This window comes from Pipistrellus hanaki, assembly GCF_964339955.1.
Source record: "Pipistrellus hanaki genome assembly, chromosome: 11".
NCBI lineage: Eukaryota > Metazoa > Chordata > Mammalia > Chiroptera > Vespertilionidae > Pipistrellus > Pipistrellus hanaki.
In genome coordinates this window covers 17,282,206-17,300,977 of record NC_140513.1, presented here as the reverse complement: position 1 = coordinate 17,300,977, position 18,772 = coordinate 17,282,206, and the positions used below count along the sequence as shown (strand labels likewise).

The window sequence follows — 18,772 nt, the reverse complement described above, 5'->3', positions numbered from 1 at the left end:
ATAAAAAGATTTCGATGTATGTTTGCATATGCACTGAAAAATATGTGGTGAATTAACAATGCTGACAGTGTTTACATCTAGGGAAATTAATTAAATTTGTTTTTTTTGAGGGGGGTACTTTACACTGTTCAAGCTTTTTATGACATATCTTTATTAAAATAGACATCATTTAAACAAAAAAACTAAAGAAAAATATAACAAAATACAATAGCTGAGAATTATAATCCATGAAAATTATTCAAACCACATGAAGCAGCAAACATTAACGTATAGAATTACTATATTTAAAATGTTCTCTTTTAATAGAACTTGATAATAGGTGCATTTATATAGATATTTCTGACACAAGGTAGCTTTTCATTGTCATTTCACCTAAAATGGAGACAACCACTCTTAGAAAAAAGAACCCAGGACTTTGAAACATGTGTTCCTCTTAGAATGAGACAGAGAACAATATTTCTGGGGGTTAAGGAATTTTCCAATAAAGGAAATCATATTACATTATTTCCCATTATGCACTATTTTCTAATAATGCACTACTATGTCTCAATATAAGGCTATATTATTTCTATTTCCTAGTTTTACCAACACATACCATATGTATCAGAAATCATACAACTCTTAAAGCAGTATTACTTAGTATATACCATGAGGATGGAAATGAGTAAGATCCTAAAACTTGTATTTTGCCTGCCATAAATAAAATGTAATGACAAATGTACGTCCTATTTCAGAAAGTCTAGAAAAAGAAAAGAAACAAGAACACCCATAGTACCAGCACCCTGTCTGCCCCATGGTCTTCCCAGTGTTACGTAGTTGTGCCATGTTCTACGTACCCTTGTCCACATTCTCCCTTCAGCTGAACGTCAGCTCCAAGAGAACTAAGACCTTGTCTGTCTTGTTCTCCCTCCACTGAAATCCTAGCACATAGACTAGTACCTGACATATAGTAGGTATTCACTAAATATTTACTGAAAGAATGCCTTGCCTATTATTTCAAAATTTTCACAGGCAACTACACAGTAACCTTCTCAGTGCTCTATCACAGTGTTCCTTTTACCATTAAATGTTCAGCTGTGAGTAAATTTTTACCACTGATAGAAACAGCACCATAGTAAGCAAGCCCACCTCACAGTATTAACATTCCACCCTGAGGTTTGGGGCTAAAGCCAAAGCTAGTCATAAAATGCTTCTGTTTGACTGTGCTCTCTGAGTATCTTTATAATTTGAAAACTTCATGTTGGTGGATGTGGCAGACATTTAGAATAATAAGTCCATAATCAAAACACCATCCTCCCTTTGAAAACATGATTCAATGTGCAAGAAAAATAAGTTGTCCTACTATCCCAAAATGCCTTTTTTCTTAGCTGACCCTTTCATTCCAGGCTTTTCTAAAGTCAGTTCTTCAAGAAAAGCTTACTAAAAATATCCCTTAACTCCCAAACCTCTGGCTTTAATGGGCCCTTGGCACAGGCAGGGTGGCCTTTCACATTCCTGACCTCCACGTGAGCATGGAGCAACTTTAACGCTGATATAATCTACCAGCTGGGCCTCTCGGGAGCACCGAACCCAGAAGAACCAGAGGAGTCTGTTTTAAGGGAAATGGCCAATAGATTAAGAGCATGAGGCATGCAAAGCAAATGTTGAAAAGCAAGAAATGCCAGAGAAACAGTACAAAATTAAGAATCAAGATAAGAAACCTAAGAAGGTAAATAATTAAACAGATGAAAAAAGGGAGGTGAGAACAAAGATGGGGTAGGATGTAAAAATAGGAATCAGAGAGAAAAACAAAGGATCAGTAGATAGCATTTCTTAATTTTATATTCTATGTGTATTTCATTTTCAAGAAGAATTTTGAAGGCATCTGTCTATATAAAAGGCTAATATATGCTAAGTGTCCTTCCCTCCATCTGGGTAATGACATCACATAGCAATGCCCAGCTTCCTCTCCCTAGTGACAACTAGCCTCCTTGCAGTTTCTGCAGCCCAGGAACACTTTAGCCAAGTGGAAACATTTTACACTTTAACCAAACGTCTGTGAAGTGTTCTCCCGTGCCTCATCTCATGTGATCCTCACAGAAATCCTGGAGTAGCTAGATAGGAGACTCAATGGAATCCTTTTTTTTTTTTTTTTTCACTAGCTGGAAACGGAAATTTAGAAAGTTTAGAAACTTGACTCAACTGAAAAGTAAGAAATGGTAGACCTTAAAAATGACTTCAGATTTTCTCACTGCGCAGAATATAGTCAAACACTGCTGCAGTTAAATATTTTACCTGAGAGATCTATAATAATAATCTGCTTCCATTGATATTTACTTATGTGTTGCTGAAGAGAAGTTGGGGTGTTTCACTGGGCTGGAAAAAGTTTAGCTAAATCAGAAACCAGATCTAATTAAGCAAGTTTGTTCTATATCCTTAAAAGGCTAAGTTGGGCCAAAACCAGTTTGGCTCAGTGGATAGAGCGTCGGCCTGCAGACTGGAAGGTCCCGGGTTCGATTCCGGTCAAGGGCATGTAGCTTGGTTGCGGGCACATTCCCAGTGGGAGTGTGCAGGAGGCAGCTGATCGATGATTCTCTCTCATCGATGTTTCTAACTCTCTAAGCCTTTCTCTTCCCCTCTGTGAAAAATCAATAAAATATATTAAAAAAAAAAAAAAAAGGATAAGTTGGCTCGCACATGTACGATACATATAAAGCTCTCGCTGGTGCCAATCGAATGCATGAGTTTCCATCTGTCATTGATTGTCAATCGTGAATTTGGTTGACACTTCTATCATAGAGAAAGGGTGAATAGCATTATTAAAATATTTCTTCTAATTAATTTCCTTTTAATGTGCACAACTCGCACCAGGACACTAGTTCCTTCATAAGGTCAGTCACCTGCAGGCTGAGTGGAGGGTTGGTCTTCAGTGCTCGATTCATACCCTGTGATAGAGATGGCCAAGGTGGCCAGAGTAGAAGCAGCCATGGAGATAACTTGTCCTGGTAACTCTGCCCCTGTAAAACAAGCATGCATTTTTAAAACTTTTTAACGCAAATGAACAAAGTGGGAATTAACTTGCAAATTGAAACATAGTAGTCCTAAATTTTTACTAGCAATAAAATTTTTTTTAATATATATTTTTATTGATTTCAGAGAGGAAGGGGGAAGGAGAGAAAAAGAGAGAGAGAAATAACAATGATGAGAAAGAGTCATTCACCTGCTGCCTTCCGCACGTCCCCCACTGGGTACATCCCAGGCATGTGCCCTGAACGGGAATCAAACCGTGGCCTCCTGGTTCTCAGGTCGATGCTCAATCACTAAGCCACACCAGCCAGGCAAAACAAAATGGTTATTAATGATCCACCAGACCAGTGGTTATTTGCCAAGAAGAGCACACAGAAAATCAACATAGAGCCGAAGCCGGTTTGGCTCAGTGGTAGAGGGTCGGTCTGCGGACTGAAAGGTCCCAGGTTCGATTCTGGGCAAGGGCATGTACCTTGGTTGCGGGCTGGAAAAAGTTTAGCTACCGTAAATCAGGGGGTGTGCAATAGGCAGCTGGTCGATGTTTCTCTCTCATTGACGTTTCTATCTCTCTATCTCTCTCCCTTCCTCTCTGTAAAAAATCAATTAAATATATTAAAAAATAAAAATAAAAAAATAAAATAAAATAGTCTTTAAAAAGAAAAAAAAAAGAAAATCAACATAGAGTATCTGAAAACTATCAAGGTAAGATTAGGAAACTGATCTTATTCAAACAGGCATTCTAATGACTTCTGTCTTAGTGATATCCACCTGCACTACAAAAACCCCAAGGGTTTGGGCAAAAAGGATGACAAAGTAGACAGAAAACTCCAGGACTGAGAATCTAGACTGTCATGGTACTGGCAAAAAGTCCCAGCTAAAAATAGACATACAGACAAAGGAACATAATCTTGGGGCCCAAGAACTATAAACAAAAAAGGAAAGAGCATCCAAGGTTTCAAGTGTCCATCTACCCAGGGATAGGGCGAGCATTCAGAGGTCCAAGCAACAGGGATCTACGCAAGTCCAAAGCAGCAGGCCACTGACATCAGCAGCCTGGCTCCAGGGGACAGAAACTCATAATCCAGCAAAACGAAAAAGAATAACAAATCACATGTTCAAACTTTATCTGTTAATAAGCAATGGGTAGAATAACATTTTTTTTAAATCAGGGGAAAATATATTTTGAAACCAATCTAAATGAGACTTGATTCTTGTGTGTCCATTACTAATGTGGAAAATACATTTTCTTCTCAATGGTTTCCAGTATCATCTCGTTGTACTATTAGTCAGTATCAAGGATGCGGATATGTACCAGTAGGAGCTTCTCTGTGTCTCTTTAACTGACAGTGTCAGAAATGGGGAGTGGAAGATAAGCAGTAAAAAAAAAAAAAAATCTAGTTTATTCCTTTTCTCTTTCCAATTTGGACTTAACTGGACCAAACCTTTTCACTCCTATTGCATGCTGTCCTAAAACAATTAAGGCAACCACCAAGTCTTCCTGCGAAGAGACTTTTAGAAGGTCACTTATAAACAATTACCAATGTTAGGAGGAACGGATCCAGCTTCACTTGCCCGTACTTCTCAAGCTGGGTGTCCAGGCTACTAAAGATACAGCTGGTGTGTTTGCCTGGCTTTTGAAGTACTTCTCATATTCAGAGTAAATTTAAATGAGTAAAAGACATGAGACAGCATGCCTCAAGAGTCTACCAGGGCCTTGCCCATACTGTCATTACTAACAACAACGCTATTGCTCCCCTTTTCTCACAGGCTAAGGGAACACATCGAAGCCGGATTCCAGGTTTCTACCCAGTGAGACTCTGGGACCCAGGAGACAAGAGCACCTAGGTCCCGCCGCTGTGGTAAGCCAGGGGAGCCAACATAAAAGACGGAAGCAGCTGGCAATCACAACTGGGTTCAAGAGGATCAGCAGTCAGCACCTTTCCAGGGTGACTGACGCTTGTTCAAAGAGGCCGGTAAAGGGAAAGAACGCTAGGCTTAGGGTCAAAGACCTGGGTTTATTTATCTCTTAGCTCCACCAGTCACCAGCTAATCTCTGGGATGAAGTGTCTTCACCCGCAGAATGGAGATAACCATTCTTAAAAAAAAAAAAAGAGAGAGAGAGAGAGAGAGAGCACATTTAAAAGCATGGTACACATTTAACATTTTTTCTCTACATTATCTTGGGGATTCCAGGAAATACCAAGAGCTCCCAAGGTCTAAGGGAAAACAGTGGCAAGGCCCCTGGATTCAGAAGGAGCCTCTAAAGCTAACTCAGCAATGATTCACAAGAGGAGTTTTGTGGGCGTAATGAATTCTGAGGAAATCCAAAGGATTAATTCATTCTGTGAATCCAGTGAACCACAGGTCATAAAAGCGTCCACAGCAGCAAAAGATTCAAAGCTCAAAAGACACTGAGAGAGATGCCTACACAGGTGACTGGGATACAAGAGCAGGTCCTACAACGAATGGGGCAGTGGAAAGGACAGGGGAGGAATAAATGCACGCACACAATGGCAGTACACTGAAGCGGTCCTGTACTTAACTACACTATGGTAACATCTGCAGGAGGGAACGGATCATAATCAAAGGAAAAGGCTGTGTCCCAGTATGGACTAGGTCAGAGGTTGGCAAACTGTGGCTAGCAAGCCACATGCGGCTCTTTGGCCCCTTGAGTGTGTCTCTTCCACAAAATACCACGTGTGGGCGCGCACGTACACTGTGATTGAAACTTCATGGGCCATGTGCAGAAGTCGGTTTTCGGCCTGGGCGAGTCTATTTTGAAGAAGTGGCATTAGAACACTCAAGGGGCCAAAGAGCCACATGTGGCTCGAGAGAAGTGGTTTGCCGACCACTGGACTAGGGGGTTTGAGTTCTGATGCCTCAAAGAAACAGGTTCTAAGGACAAGAGAGAAAAAATACTCAGAAATTTATAAGAAGAAAAAAAGTTTGAAAGATTTATTTTATGATAAAGATTGTCTAGACTAGAAGTCCATAAAAGGATTCTAGATCAAGAATTACCTATTCCGAAGCAGGCTGGAATGAGAGCTGTTTGCTCTTTTAACTTATGTATAACCATAAGAAAGAAGCAAGGAACAAATGTCAGACACTGGAATAGCTGTGTGCTCCTCAGATTTATCTCTCCAGGCACAGCTTCCTCCCCATGGCTGGTCAACGAGGAAGTCTAGTCTGATGACCTGAGCACTATTGCTCCCCCACCCTCAGCTGTCCCCTTACAACTCATTAGAAAGTCATAACTTTAACAAACTGTTTTTGAATAAAACCATTTACAGCCAAAAATAATCTTTAAAAGAACCTGATGTATTAAACATCATACTAGAAGTTTTAACCATAGAAATCAAGCAAGAAAAAGAAACAAAGGGCATCCAAATCAGCACGGAAGAAGTACAACTATTTGCAGATGACATATTCTTACATATACAAAATCCTAGTGAATCCACACCAAAAAAATTATTAAAGCTAATAAGCAAATTTAGCAGAGTTGCAGGATACACGATGAACACGGGTAAATATTCATGACCATGGATTTGGCAATTAGTTCAAGCAACAAAATTGAAAAATTCACAAATAGGTGGAAATTTAACAACACACTTGAATCCATGTGTCAAAGAAGAAATCAAAAGGGAAATCACATAGTATCTTTACTCAGTGAAAATAAACACAACATATCAAAATTTATGGGATGCAAAAGAAGTTCTAAGAGGGCAATTTATATCTATAAAAGCCTAACTTAAGAAAACACAAAGATCTCAAATTAACCTAACTACAGAGTTAGTTGCTTAACAGGTAACGATTTCCTTTTGGGGTGATGACAGTATCTTGGAATCAGGCAGAAGGAATGGTTGCACACACTGTGAATGTACTAAATGTTACTTTAAAAATGGTTAATTTTATAAGTTATACCTCAATAAAAAATGCAAAAAAGAGGCATGAGATATAGTCTAACAACCTAAAATATTTTAAATAAATTTACTGTTCAGAAAACATCATAGGTTTTTAAGTATATTTAAAGCTATTTCATCATAGCATTTTTTTTAAAAAAAAAACAAAGCTACTCTTAACAGTAATATTAATAGATGCCTTATTTCTTACCAGAAGATTCTTTTCCATTCTGTTTTTCATAGAGGGTGCCCACTGACATCAGGAAAACAATAACCAGGAATACTGGAATTCTCCATGAGCCAGCCAGAGATGCTGCAAATTATTAAGAGTTAACATTTTTAATTTAAAAAAAAAAGAACCCAACACTTTAAAAGAACAATTTGGCATATATGTTAACAAAAGTGTTTCATAGGGAAAATGACAAAAAGAAAAAAATGACAGATGAAACCTAAATACCGGACTTTTCTAAGAGGCCCCTGGTCCCAAGGACTGGGCAGGTACCAGCCTACCTGCAATAGGCTTGTATCACGTGAGGAACAAAGTCCTCTCTGAAGCATATCCAGGTTTTAAGACTATTTCAAACTCAAAACGCCCAAGTAATCCCAGAATGACCTGCATCAGGCATCTGCATAAGGCATGGATCCTAAAGTCATGTGGCCTCACTTGATTTCCTAAAAATACTGCTAGAGGTGAACTGTCTCAAGAAAGGGGGGAACAGCCCAAAAGAGCACAGCAAAAAGCTTCCACGTATCCTCCCTGGTGCAGAATGCTAACAAGGGTCTACCATTAGCCTAGAGTAGGGGTGTCGAACTCAATCAGAGAAGGGGCCAAAATCTAAAATCCAGCCTAAAGCGCGGGCCGAATGGTTTACTGAACAGTCATAAACTGACAATGTCATGAACTGACAGCGGAGTGCAGTGATGACAGCGCGGTGCGGGCCACATTGCAAGGCTTGGCGGGCTGGATTTGGCCCGCGGGCCTTGTGTTTGACATATGACACTAGAGCCTTATGGACGTGCCTCCCTCCTCTGCCTTCCTCCAATTCAAAATGAGTCAAGTCATGTTTTAGGGGGTCTTGCTGATAAACTCCTCCAGCATTCCAAGTCAGCAAAGTTAGAGGGTAACCCTGCCCTCAACTCCGGGCTCTCAGCAGAGACGTATTTTCTCAATCAACTCTTTTTTTTTCCTTCCAACTTTTAACAATAGCTAGCTCTAAAAACTACTTTAAATAGGCTACCTACTACTCTTGGTTACTAATTTTGTTTTAAAATTAGAACTAAATATTTCCATAGTCTCAGACTTGAAAATAAGAAAAGTCCCTGAAAACTCACTTTATAGCAACCTAGCAGTCAACTCAGTGAACAGCTCAGTCCCAAATAACAGAATTATGTTGTGCAGCTCTGAGGCCGATCTTCCTTCTGCTGAATGGAGATTTTTCCCTCTGAAACTACTCACTGCTGTACCTCTCTCCCACACGTTTAAACCACTTTCTTGGGACAGGCTTCCATGTCTGATATCCTCCTTACCTCCACCTCTCCCCGCCCGAAGCCCAGTCCCCTCTCTTATCCAGAGTAAACATCTCCGGTTCCTTTCACTGTTTCTCCCGTGTGATTCTGAGCACCTCTTATCATACTTGACTGCTTATCTACATCCTTCTTCAGTACGACACTCAGAAATAGCCATGATAATAATCCAAGTGTGCTCTACTTTTTAAGATGTGATTATTTTTAAAAGGGCCTTTTTGTAAATGAGCATTCCGTTTAACTAAAAGATAGACATTTTAAAGCATAACATTTTCATTAAATTATTAATAAAATATTAAAGCAGAATATTTTCTAGAGATTACTTTAAAGAATTTTAAATATAACATATAACACTACAAAAAAAAAAAATCACTTTGATTTGCGTGGTCTGCCGTTGCTGACCTTAAGCTAAACTTTCTTAGAAAAAGTGACCCACCTAAATGAAAAAGCAATATAATCCAGACAGGAATTGAAATTGCTCTCAAGTAGCGCTCAGTGCTTGCATTCCACTTGAATGAAACAGTCAACAGATAGCCAACTACCAACGTCCAGATCTTAAATAAATGAAATATAGACACAGTTGTAAAATATATACACATGGAAATACATACAATTGTACAAAATGTGCAACCATCTATACCGCATGAGAGCTGTGGTCACAGCACAGAGAAGGCTGCCGGCAGGTGCTGCTATAAGGTCAGTCAAGTTTTAAGGTAAACAAGCATTTAAAATCCCATGGAGTGATGTTATTTAAATATTTTTAAGCAAAAATACATTCGTTTTAACTTAAGAAAAATTAAAGTTCAAAAACTATTATATGCATAAAGATCCTTAAGGTAAAATATTTCATTTTTAAGCCATGGAGTTTATGGAATTCTTTAACTTTTCTCTATAGATTAAGGTATTAAAAAAAAAAAAAAAAAAAAAAACCACAAGAAAAGGTTAAAATAATAATAAGTACTATGATTCCCATTTTACAGATGAAAGAAACTGAGACTTCAGGGAAGTGACTTGCCCAAGGTCACACAGCTAAAAAGTGACAAAGCAGGGATCAGAACCCAGAAATCTAGCTCCAGAGTCTGCTTTCTTAACCAGGAGAAAGAACAGTGGTGCTAAAATAAGTAAATAAAGAGGAGAAGGAAATGGAAACGACAACATTGGAGATATGGTTACAGCAGGAGGGAGGGGGATTTTTAGCTTAGAAAAGAAAAGGAAATGTCAAGATTTGATAGCTATCTTTAAATAGCTAGGAAATTCCTCTGGGGAAAGCATTAGACAATCTTCTGAAAATTTAGGTAGGATTAGGAAGCAACCCATTTTAGCTTAATCTGAGGATAAATCTTTCTAACAAACTACAGCAATCTAAAATTGGAATAATGCTACCACACTAAGAGTGTTTGAGCCAGGGCTGACCATCAGTCAGGGATGACAAAGTGGGAACATCTGCCCCTTAGCAGTGAGAAGTTAAACTAGAGGATCACAAAAGGTACAAACTTTCAGATTTTAAATCTACATTTTAAAACCAATCTCCAAGAAGTTTTTGTTCTTTGTACTTAGGAATCAGTATCACTATTAGGGAGAGAGAAAAAAAACAAACAAAAGAAACCAGACTACATACTTCAGATTTTCTAAGGGAAACTCATGGTCCAAAGTGAAGCATGTGTTTTCACCCAGTAAACCTGAAACTCCAGATCATCCCATTCCAGTTTAAAATGACCACTGAAACAGACACCTCTGTTCCACTTTTAGGAATGTTGTCTACAGAAGCACTGTACACTGTGCAGACAGATATACAAATGTTTAAAATACTAAAAAATTTATAACAAGCTAAAATGTCATTTTAGAACTATTTAAATAATGGTATCTCCAAAAATGAAACAATTATTCAGATTTTCAAAAACATGATGAATATCTATAGTCAATGATACACTATAAATTTGTGCAAGTGCAAATTTATAATGGTCAAATATACTCTCAAAATGCTAAAAATGTGTTCTCCCTGGCTGGTTGGATTTCAGGGTTTAATTTGCTTCTTTATGCTTTTCTTCAAATACTGAATTTTCTCCTAAGAGGATTATTATTTTTATAACTAGTAAATGTTAAAAAAACAAACAAACAAACAAACAAAAAACCACTTTGGCCTTATTTTGGATTTTTTACCTTCAATATTTTGAAGTATTTCCTCAGAAGAGTCACAGAATATTATTAGCGCAAAAAGTATGACCATTTATAAAAACACTTAGAGTTCCTATTAAACCATTACTTTAAAATGACCAATGTTTAAAAATGTTTACCAGGTTATCCTAATACAGATTCACAGTTAATATAATCTGGTTGGAACACTTTCTAAAAGGCATCTAGAAAAAGTCTGTATACTATAGCACTATTTAAAAAAAGAAGCATAATCTGTAAGTACTAACAAGGAAAGATGTCTACAATACAATGATAAATTAAAGACCAAGGTGCAGAGTTTTATACATATGTTATCCTCATTTTGTTTTAAAAAGCAAAAATCCTACACTTTATATATCCACATAGGCATAGAAATAAATTTAGAAGACTATTTGTCAGTAACAACAGTAACATTTGTACAGTGGAAAAGACAGCAGAAGATAGAGACAATAATTCGGTTTTACCATAAAACTTCTATGCTACTTAAATTTTTAAAAATATAATAAGCATGTTTTACTTGAGTCAATTTTTTAAGTTGCTAAATATTCTTTAAAAAACTTAAACTCAAAATAAGGATTTGGACATTCAATTTCCACACGTAATTTCTAGTATGGATTCCTAACTGGCCTTTAGGAGAGTTTTTTTATTTCTTTCCCGAAGAGATATGCTTAGCTTCTGAGCAAACCTGTTCAAGTATGAATTTTCTTCCCAGCATAAATCAATGAGCAAAGTGTATACACAAGAGGTCATACCTTCCCAAATGTACAGTGGTGCCTCACACAACGAACTTAATTCGTTCCAGGAGCAAGCTTGTTATGCGAAAAGTTCGTTATGTGAAACGTGTTTTCTCATAACAATACATGTTAAAAAAAATAATTCGTTCTGTAGCATAAAATATGCTAAGATGACATAAAAAAAAATATGCTAAGATGACATATTTTTATTTAGATACATCTAAAAACATAATTTTTTTAAAAAAAAACACACATTTTTTTAATTTTAAGACAGACTAAGTAGAGTCTACCGAATCTTGCACATCTTCATCCATTTTCTGCTTTTTGGCCGATGGTTTCATGAAAAACCTGTCCAAAGTTCGCTGTGTGAGGCGTTCGTTATGCGAGGCACCACTGTATTTTCTTTAAAACAATGTGTCCTTTTCAAAATATGCATTCAATGCTCGTTTTGAATCATTATATAAGGATCTGCATAATGTATGCTAGATACTATATTAAGACTGCATAAAAATTGGCAATGCACTACAAGTAAAGCAAACTAAAAACAAATTTTTAGTTAGAAAGTCACATTTGCCATTCACTTGACTTATTACCCATATATACTTCTCTGATTAAAAAATAGTAAATGCATAAACCGTAAGTAGATTCTGCCTTTTAAACTAAGTCATTGTTTTCTTTATTTTCATCTGGGCATTAACTAGAAAGACAACTTGGCTTGCTTCTGTTGCATGTTTCTGAAAAACAGTTTCCTAAGTCTTTTTTCTTCTTCTTACTTTCCTAAGTCTTGAACAAGAGAGACTAAACCAACAGACTTCTTCCCAAGTTATGGAGCCACAGCCCTCATCACAGCCCCCATCACCTCTTGCTTCCAGGACTTCATTCTCTTTTAAGACAGCTTAATGCTAACTTGAATAACTGCTCTCTTTGTGGTCTGGGAACTTGAGTCAAGAATCTTATAAAATCGAAATCGTTCCCTGAAATCTAAGCAAGCACTGGAAATCCTCCTCCTCACTGCGGCCGGACAAGCAGAAAGGCACCGGGGCTCAGAAGTGGCACTGAGTAGGCCTGGATGGCTCATGCGCACTTCCTGAGAGCCTCACCTGCAATGCTGCCGAACTCCCCACGCTGTAAAACTGAACACCAAGGAGCCTTAGGAACCCTCCAAGTACCAGAGCGGAGGCCTGGTCTGTTCAAGGTCGAGAAGCAAGTTACTGACAGAGCTCAGCGTAGAATTTATACTCTTCTCATCTTTCAGCCACTATTCTTTCCACCACGTGCTTCTTTATGAAGTGGAATGAGAATAATGCGATTATAGACCACCGAGAAAACAAACCTATTACTACTGCAAATATTGTAAATGGTCTGCGAATGTCCCAAGAAGTCTGAATTAATGGACGGAAGAAAAGCAAGACACTCCCAGCAAAGAAACATGGTGAAGCAGGGGAAGCCATGAGCTTTTCATATTTATCTGAACAAACCCAAGCCGCCACCACTAGGAGAGATGCCAAGTACCTGAAGGACTGAGTCACATGTGAGCATGGGCCAACAAGTTATTTTTTTTAAGTGTTTAGAAATCACTTAAGGAGTCAGTGCAATATCATAATATATTTGAAACTGTTCAAAAAGAACTACCCACACCATAAATGATTAGTCTTCACTGCAAGCAGGATGCAATTATTAGGAGACATAGGAAAAGAGCTAAGAGCCTACAAGTGAGGGGAAGAGGAACGGAAGGAGAAAGATAAACTGAGAACAAAGGGAAATAAAGGCAATGAAGTCGCTACAAAGGAAAACCGAACAGGAATTGAAGATAACTGAACAAGGATAAAAGCAAGGAACAGAGAGATGGCTAAGATTTCTAGTTGACTAGAATCCAGGGGTCTTTTGGGGAACACATGTGGTTAGTCCAATCCCTGATGTTCTTCCATTTTTCCCCTAATAACTAAAATCAAATCATATTATACTAAAAACTTAAACTAACAATTTAAACACAACGTACTGGAGTAAAACTTTTAAAAATCCTTATTGAAGGTCTTGATGACAAAAGGATTTCAATTGCTGACAGGTCTGCTGAATACAATTTACTAACAGAAAGAATAGCCCAGCCAGTGTGGCTCAGTAGTTGAACACCAACCTATGAACCAGAAGGACACGGTTCAATTGTCCGCCAGGGTACTGCCCAGGTTGTGGGCTCGGTCCCGGATAGAGGGCATGCAGGAGGCAGCCAACCAATGATTATCTCTCATCATTGATGTTTCTATCTCTCTCTTCCTCTCCCTGCCTCTCTGAAATAAAAAATAGATTTTTAAAAAGAACAAATTAATCTCTAGTCAGTCTTCTCACCTGTAAAATCCCCTCCTACTGCACAGGATTGTTGTGAGAATGAAATAACACACACGAAAGCACCTAATCCAGTGCCTGGATCATGGCTCAAAAATTGCATCTCAATGCCTTAGCTAGTTTGGCTCAGCGGACAGTGTCAGCTTTCGGACTGAAGGATCCCAGGTTCGCTTCTGGTCAAGGGCACATGCCCAAGTTTCAGAATGGATCCCCAATAGGTAGCCAATCAGTAATTATCTTTCATTATTGATGCTTCTATTCTCTCTCCCCTCTCCCTTGCTCTCTGAAATCAATAAAAATATATATTTTTTAAAAATTGCATCTCAACTGTATGAATTGTCAACTCACCAAATGTAGATATGTGTAAATGTACCTCAAATTTACAAGTTGTCCAAAAAGCATAAAGACTCGTTTTCTTTAACGGGCAGCCCTGCTTGGGATTACAAAATCAAACTGACTGTGAACTATGTGACAGAAAAGTTACAGCGTGGGACCCCTGACCAGTCACATGACCTATTTTCAGGTCATGTGTCAGGCCTTATTGCCTGAAAGCTGAAAACGAGTCACATGACCTATTTTCAGGTCATGTCAGGCCTTAATCAGCACTTTTGCCTGAGAGCTGAAAACGCCTTGTCTCTGCTTCCCAGGTACACCTCACTCCCACCCAACCCCCCACACCAGTGCTGAAACACAACTGCAAGCCTGTTTCTCTCAAACTCAGACCAACCTCCGGCTCTACTTTCAATTTAGTCCCTCTACCACTCCCTACTCAGTTCTAATGATCTCATATTGTCTCTTTACACCCTCCTCTCTCCCTTGCCCCAACTACTACAGCCAAATAGCTGAGTTTCAAGCCTTTTTTTTATACCATTAATTGTCTTGACTTTCCTCCCTACCTCTAGCACAGTGGTCAGCAAACTCATTAGTCAACAGAGCCAAATATCAACGGTAAAAGGATTGAAATTTCTTTTGAGAGCCAAATTTTTAAACTTCTTCTAATGCCACTTCTTCAAAATAGACTCGCCCAGGCCGTGGTATTTTGTGGAAGAGCCACACTCAAGGGGCCAAAGAGCTACATGTGGCTCAAGAGCCGCGGTTTGCTGACCACACTGCTCTAGCCTAATCAACCTTGGCCCTTTCTCCTCAGCCACAAACCATACAAGGGCATTTAAGTAAAATATAAAGATGAGGGTTTATGTTCAGTAAAACAATATTCAAACCTATACTGTATACTACACTGAGTTGAGAACACCTTTTTAAATATATTTTATTGATATTTTACAGAGAGGAGGAAGGGAGAGAGAGAGCTAGAAACGTCGATGAGAGAGAAACATGGGCCAGCTGCCTCTTGCACACCCCCTACAGGGGATGTGCCCGCAACCAATGTACATGCCCTTGACCGGAATCGAACCTGGGACCCTTCAGTCTGCAGATCGATGCCCTACCACTGAGCCAAACTGGTTTCGGCGCGAACACCTTTTTAAAAGTATCTAATTCCTCATCTCTTTCTGCTGAGAGTGACTGACAGAAATGCTTCATTTTCCTCTACTCATGACCATTTACCCATGTATTTAACTTCTTATTCTAGTATGAAAACACACCACATCCATTAGGGCTTTCTTTTCTACCCTCCTAGAGTGCAGTGGATAAGATACTTGGCCTTGGTTACAGTAATTTACAGTAAGTTGTAATATCAACAGTCAAAAACTGTTAGCAGACTCTATAAACGTGTCTGACTTTTGACAGGATTGAATTTCTTGAGGATCTAGGAATCCGGCCAAAATAGTCTTTCTATTTCTTAACAGCATATACTATTCTGCTTTCTGTGTAAGAGGCATTCAACGAACTTTTACTGAACTGTGAAACATTCTCTGGACCTCAGAAACCTCTCCTGAAGAGAAGCAGGCACCCGGCAGGAAAGAGTAGCTTAACTCTGGGGTCACTTCTGCCTGACAACCACAAGATCCCCGAGTTAGAGGGGGTTGTTGCACACCCCCCCCTCCGCAACTGAAACTTAGAGGCCAAGGCTTCTGTCTGATCACTCAGCTGTTGCACGCACGCACGGGCAGCATTGCAATATTATGGATGAGATGTTCCCCGATACCTTGCTGGCCCATAACTGGTGGGTAATGAACATATGTATTCCTGCGAGGCTGTCATCTCCATTAGATTATGTACACGTATGACTATATGCACCTTGAAGTCAGAGCCTTCATCTTACTGTTTTTCAATCCTTCACAAAGCCCAGAACCCAACATAATGGACTTTTAACTTGACCTGAGAAGTGGTATTGATAGACCAAGAGAAGACAGCAGTTCTGGGATCAATCATCACTCTACCAATAACTTCGAGCACACCAATACCCTGCTGGACAGATAAGGAGAATTGTTTTGCAACTTGAGAAACATTGTCAAAAGAGGATTAAAAAATTCTAATGGGCCCTAACTGGTTTGGCTCAGTGGATAGAGCATCGACTTGAGAACTCAAGGATCCCAGGTTCGATTCCGGTCAAGGGCATGTACCTTGGTTGTGGGCACAAACCCAGTGGGGAGTGTGCAAGAGGTATCTCTCTCATCGATGTTCCTGACTATCCCTCTCCCTTCCTCTCTGTAAAAAAAAATCAATAAAATATATATTTTTAAAAATTAATAGTACTCTTTATTGATAAATTGGCATTCTTGTGCATTAAATATCCACTTGTGCCGGGACCGGTTTGGCTCAGTGGATAGACCGTCGGCCTGAGGACTGAAAGGTCCCGGGTTCGATTTCGGGCAAGGGCATGTACCTTGGTTGCGGGCACATCCCCAGGAGGGGGTGTGCAAAAGAGGCAGCTGATCCGATTCTCTCTCATCGATGTTTCTAACTCTCTATTCCTCTCTCTTCCTCTCTGTGAAAAGTCAATAAAATATATTTTAAAAAATAAAATAAATATCCACTTGCTTTTTAAATATCTGAATGAACTGGTCTGCAATCTGATCTGAGTTAGGAATTGTGTCACTCGATTATCCTTGAAGTCCCTTCCAATTCTAAAGCTCTCCAATTTTCTAAGAATGAGCCCAGGGTGATCCAAGAATCAGGAATCTACCTCTCTTCCTCCCAGTCTGCTTAAGTAATCCACAGGAGGAGATGCACTGAGGTACAGCTGTGCTTGCACGATGTAAGTAGCTCCAAAGAAGCCGAGTGCGGCCAGGCTCAGCACCCGGGGCCTGGCACAAAGTACAGAGAAATCACCTGAACTGAGGGGCAGCCCCGGACTATGAAGAAACCTTCGTTTCAGGACTTGAGACACTTGAGTCAACGAGTCCCCTGCTTGTCCTTAACTAGCCCTGGCACGGTTAGAAGTCACCTCTCCACTCACGACATGCGAAACGAGCAACTCTTAAGGTCCCTTCCAGCTCTGACATCCAGAAAAGTCCACCTGCTCCCACCCCCGTGACCAGGAGTAAATTCAAGTCCATTTGCTGATGCTCTGGGGCCCCCACCTGCAAAGCGGGAACTGTGATCCCCAACTCGGGGGCGCGCCCTCCTAAGGAGAACCTGCTAGGATGGGCGCGGGGGAGGGAAGGGCTGGCTGGGAGGCTGTTTCCAACCACAAACGCCCACCCGTCGGAAGGAAGTGCGCCAAGTTCGCCAAGTTCCGCAGATGCAGATGCTGGGGAAGGAAAAAAGGGAGGAAGGCGGGGGCTGCCGCTGCCGCACAGGGATGGAACTTTGGTCGCCCTTGCACCTGGAGAAGGAGTTGCAGAGTCGCACCCCGGGGCGCCGGGGCTGCAGAGAAGGGGGTGCAGCGTGCCCGCCTGGAGCCCGGAGGGAGGGCCCGGGCCTTGGCTCACTCACCCACAGGCTGCTGAAGTAGTCCAGCCCGCGGCAGATGAGCAGGCCGGCGTGCGCCAGCAGCACCTGCACGCCCAGGTAGCTGCCCAGGCTGTAGAGGCCGTAGAGGAGCGGGCCGCCCGCGCCCAGCAGCAGCAGCAGGCGGCGGCGGCGCAGCGCCTGCTCGCCCAGCGCCTCGACGCCGTAGTCGGCGAAGCAGAGCGGCAGCAGCAGCGCGGCCAGCAGGATGGGCGTGCGCGCGCGGTGCAGGCGCAGCAGCCAGCGGCGGCCCCGGCGCGTCAGCGAGTTCTTGAAGGGGTGCAGGAAGGTGCCGCACAGCACGGCCCACAGCAGCGGCCGCAGGAAGGCCTCCAGGATGAAGTAGACGAGCACGGCGGCGGCGCAGCACAGGCACACGAACAGCACGGCCCCGGTGTTGTAGAAGGCCTGCTTGATGGGCTTGTCGAAACGGAGCGCCAGCACCGCCGTCCGCGGGGTCTCGCCGGCGCTGCCGCTGCCGCTGCCGCCGCCGCCGCCACCACCACCAGGCTCGGCCGCGCGTGGGGCTGGCGTCCGGCCCGGGGAGTCCCCGGGACCCGACGCCTCGGCAGGACCACCGACGCCGCCGTCGGCCATAGTGCCTCTGCTGCGGCCGCCCAGAGGCGGTGCTGGGAAGCCGGAGAGAGTCACCAACGAGAAGCCCGGTGGACGGCGCGCGGCGTTGTGGGAGTTGTAGTTCCGATATGGCCGCCGAGCGCTTACAAGGACCTTTGGCAAACTACAACTCCCAGGAAGTGTAGGGAAAACCCCTCCGCTCCACTGGATCCAGGTAACAGGTTTCTGAGCTCAAAATCTTGTTGGAGGAAAAGGAAGGAAAAAAAAAAAAAAAAAAAAAAAAAAAAAAAAGCTCCCTTCTTCGATTGGTTAATGTCAACTTTTCCGGAAGCGGAATCCCAAAAGTGGCACTCCATTGGCAGATGGAAAACCCAGGTTGCAGATTAGAATCCCGAGGGGGAGTACTTATAAAAAACTTGATTCCCCGGTTCTGTTTGGCAGGATTTTACTTAGCGATTATCTGTGTCAGGCCCTGTTTTAAGCGCCTCATTCCTATGAACTCAATCCTTAGGACAACCCCACAAAAAAGGTGGTGTTATTATTGACCCTTTACAAACGGGGATACCGAAGCACAGAGAAGCTGAGTATCTTGCTGAGGTCACACAGCTAGGAGGTGACAGAGGAAGGATTCTAACTCAGAGTCTGGCTCCTACTTCTATTATCTTAACT

General features: G+C 41.3%; 1 protein-coding gene across 1 annotated transcript in view; it reads right to left on the bottom strand.

Moving 5' to 3' along the window:
* TMEM245 (transmembrane protein 245) overlaps positions 1-18,170 on the bottom strand; it is a 66,049-nt gene extending 47,879 nt beyond the window's left edge. Inside the window, exons 1-4 of the mRNA XM_084899313.1 lie at positions 17,513-18,170; positions 8,866-8,983; positions 7,117-7,218; positions 2,880-2,996 (exon numbers count right to left, since the gene is read on the bottom strand). Of these exons, the coding sequence (XP_084755439.1) occupies positions 2,880-2,996; positions 7,117-7,218; positions 8,866-8,983; positions 17,513-18,124 (949 nt within the window). The 5' untranslated portion in view covers positions 18,125-18,170. The remainder of the gene's footprint in view (positions 1-2,879; positions 2,997-7,116; positions 7,219-8,865; positions 8,984-17,512) is intronic.
* Positions 18,171-18,772: the final 602 nt, after the last annotated feature.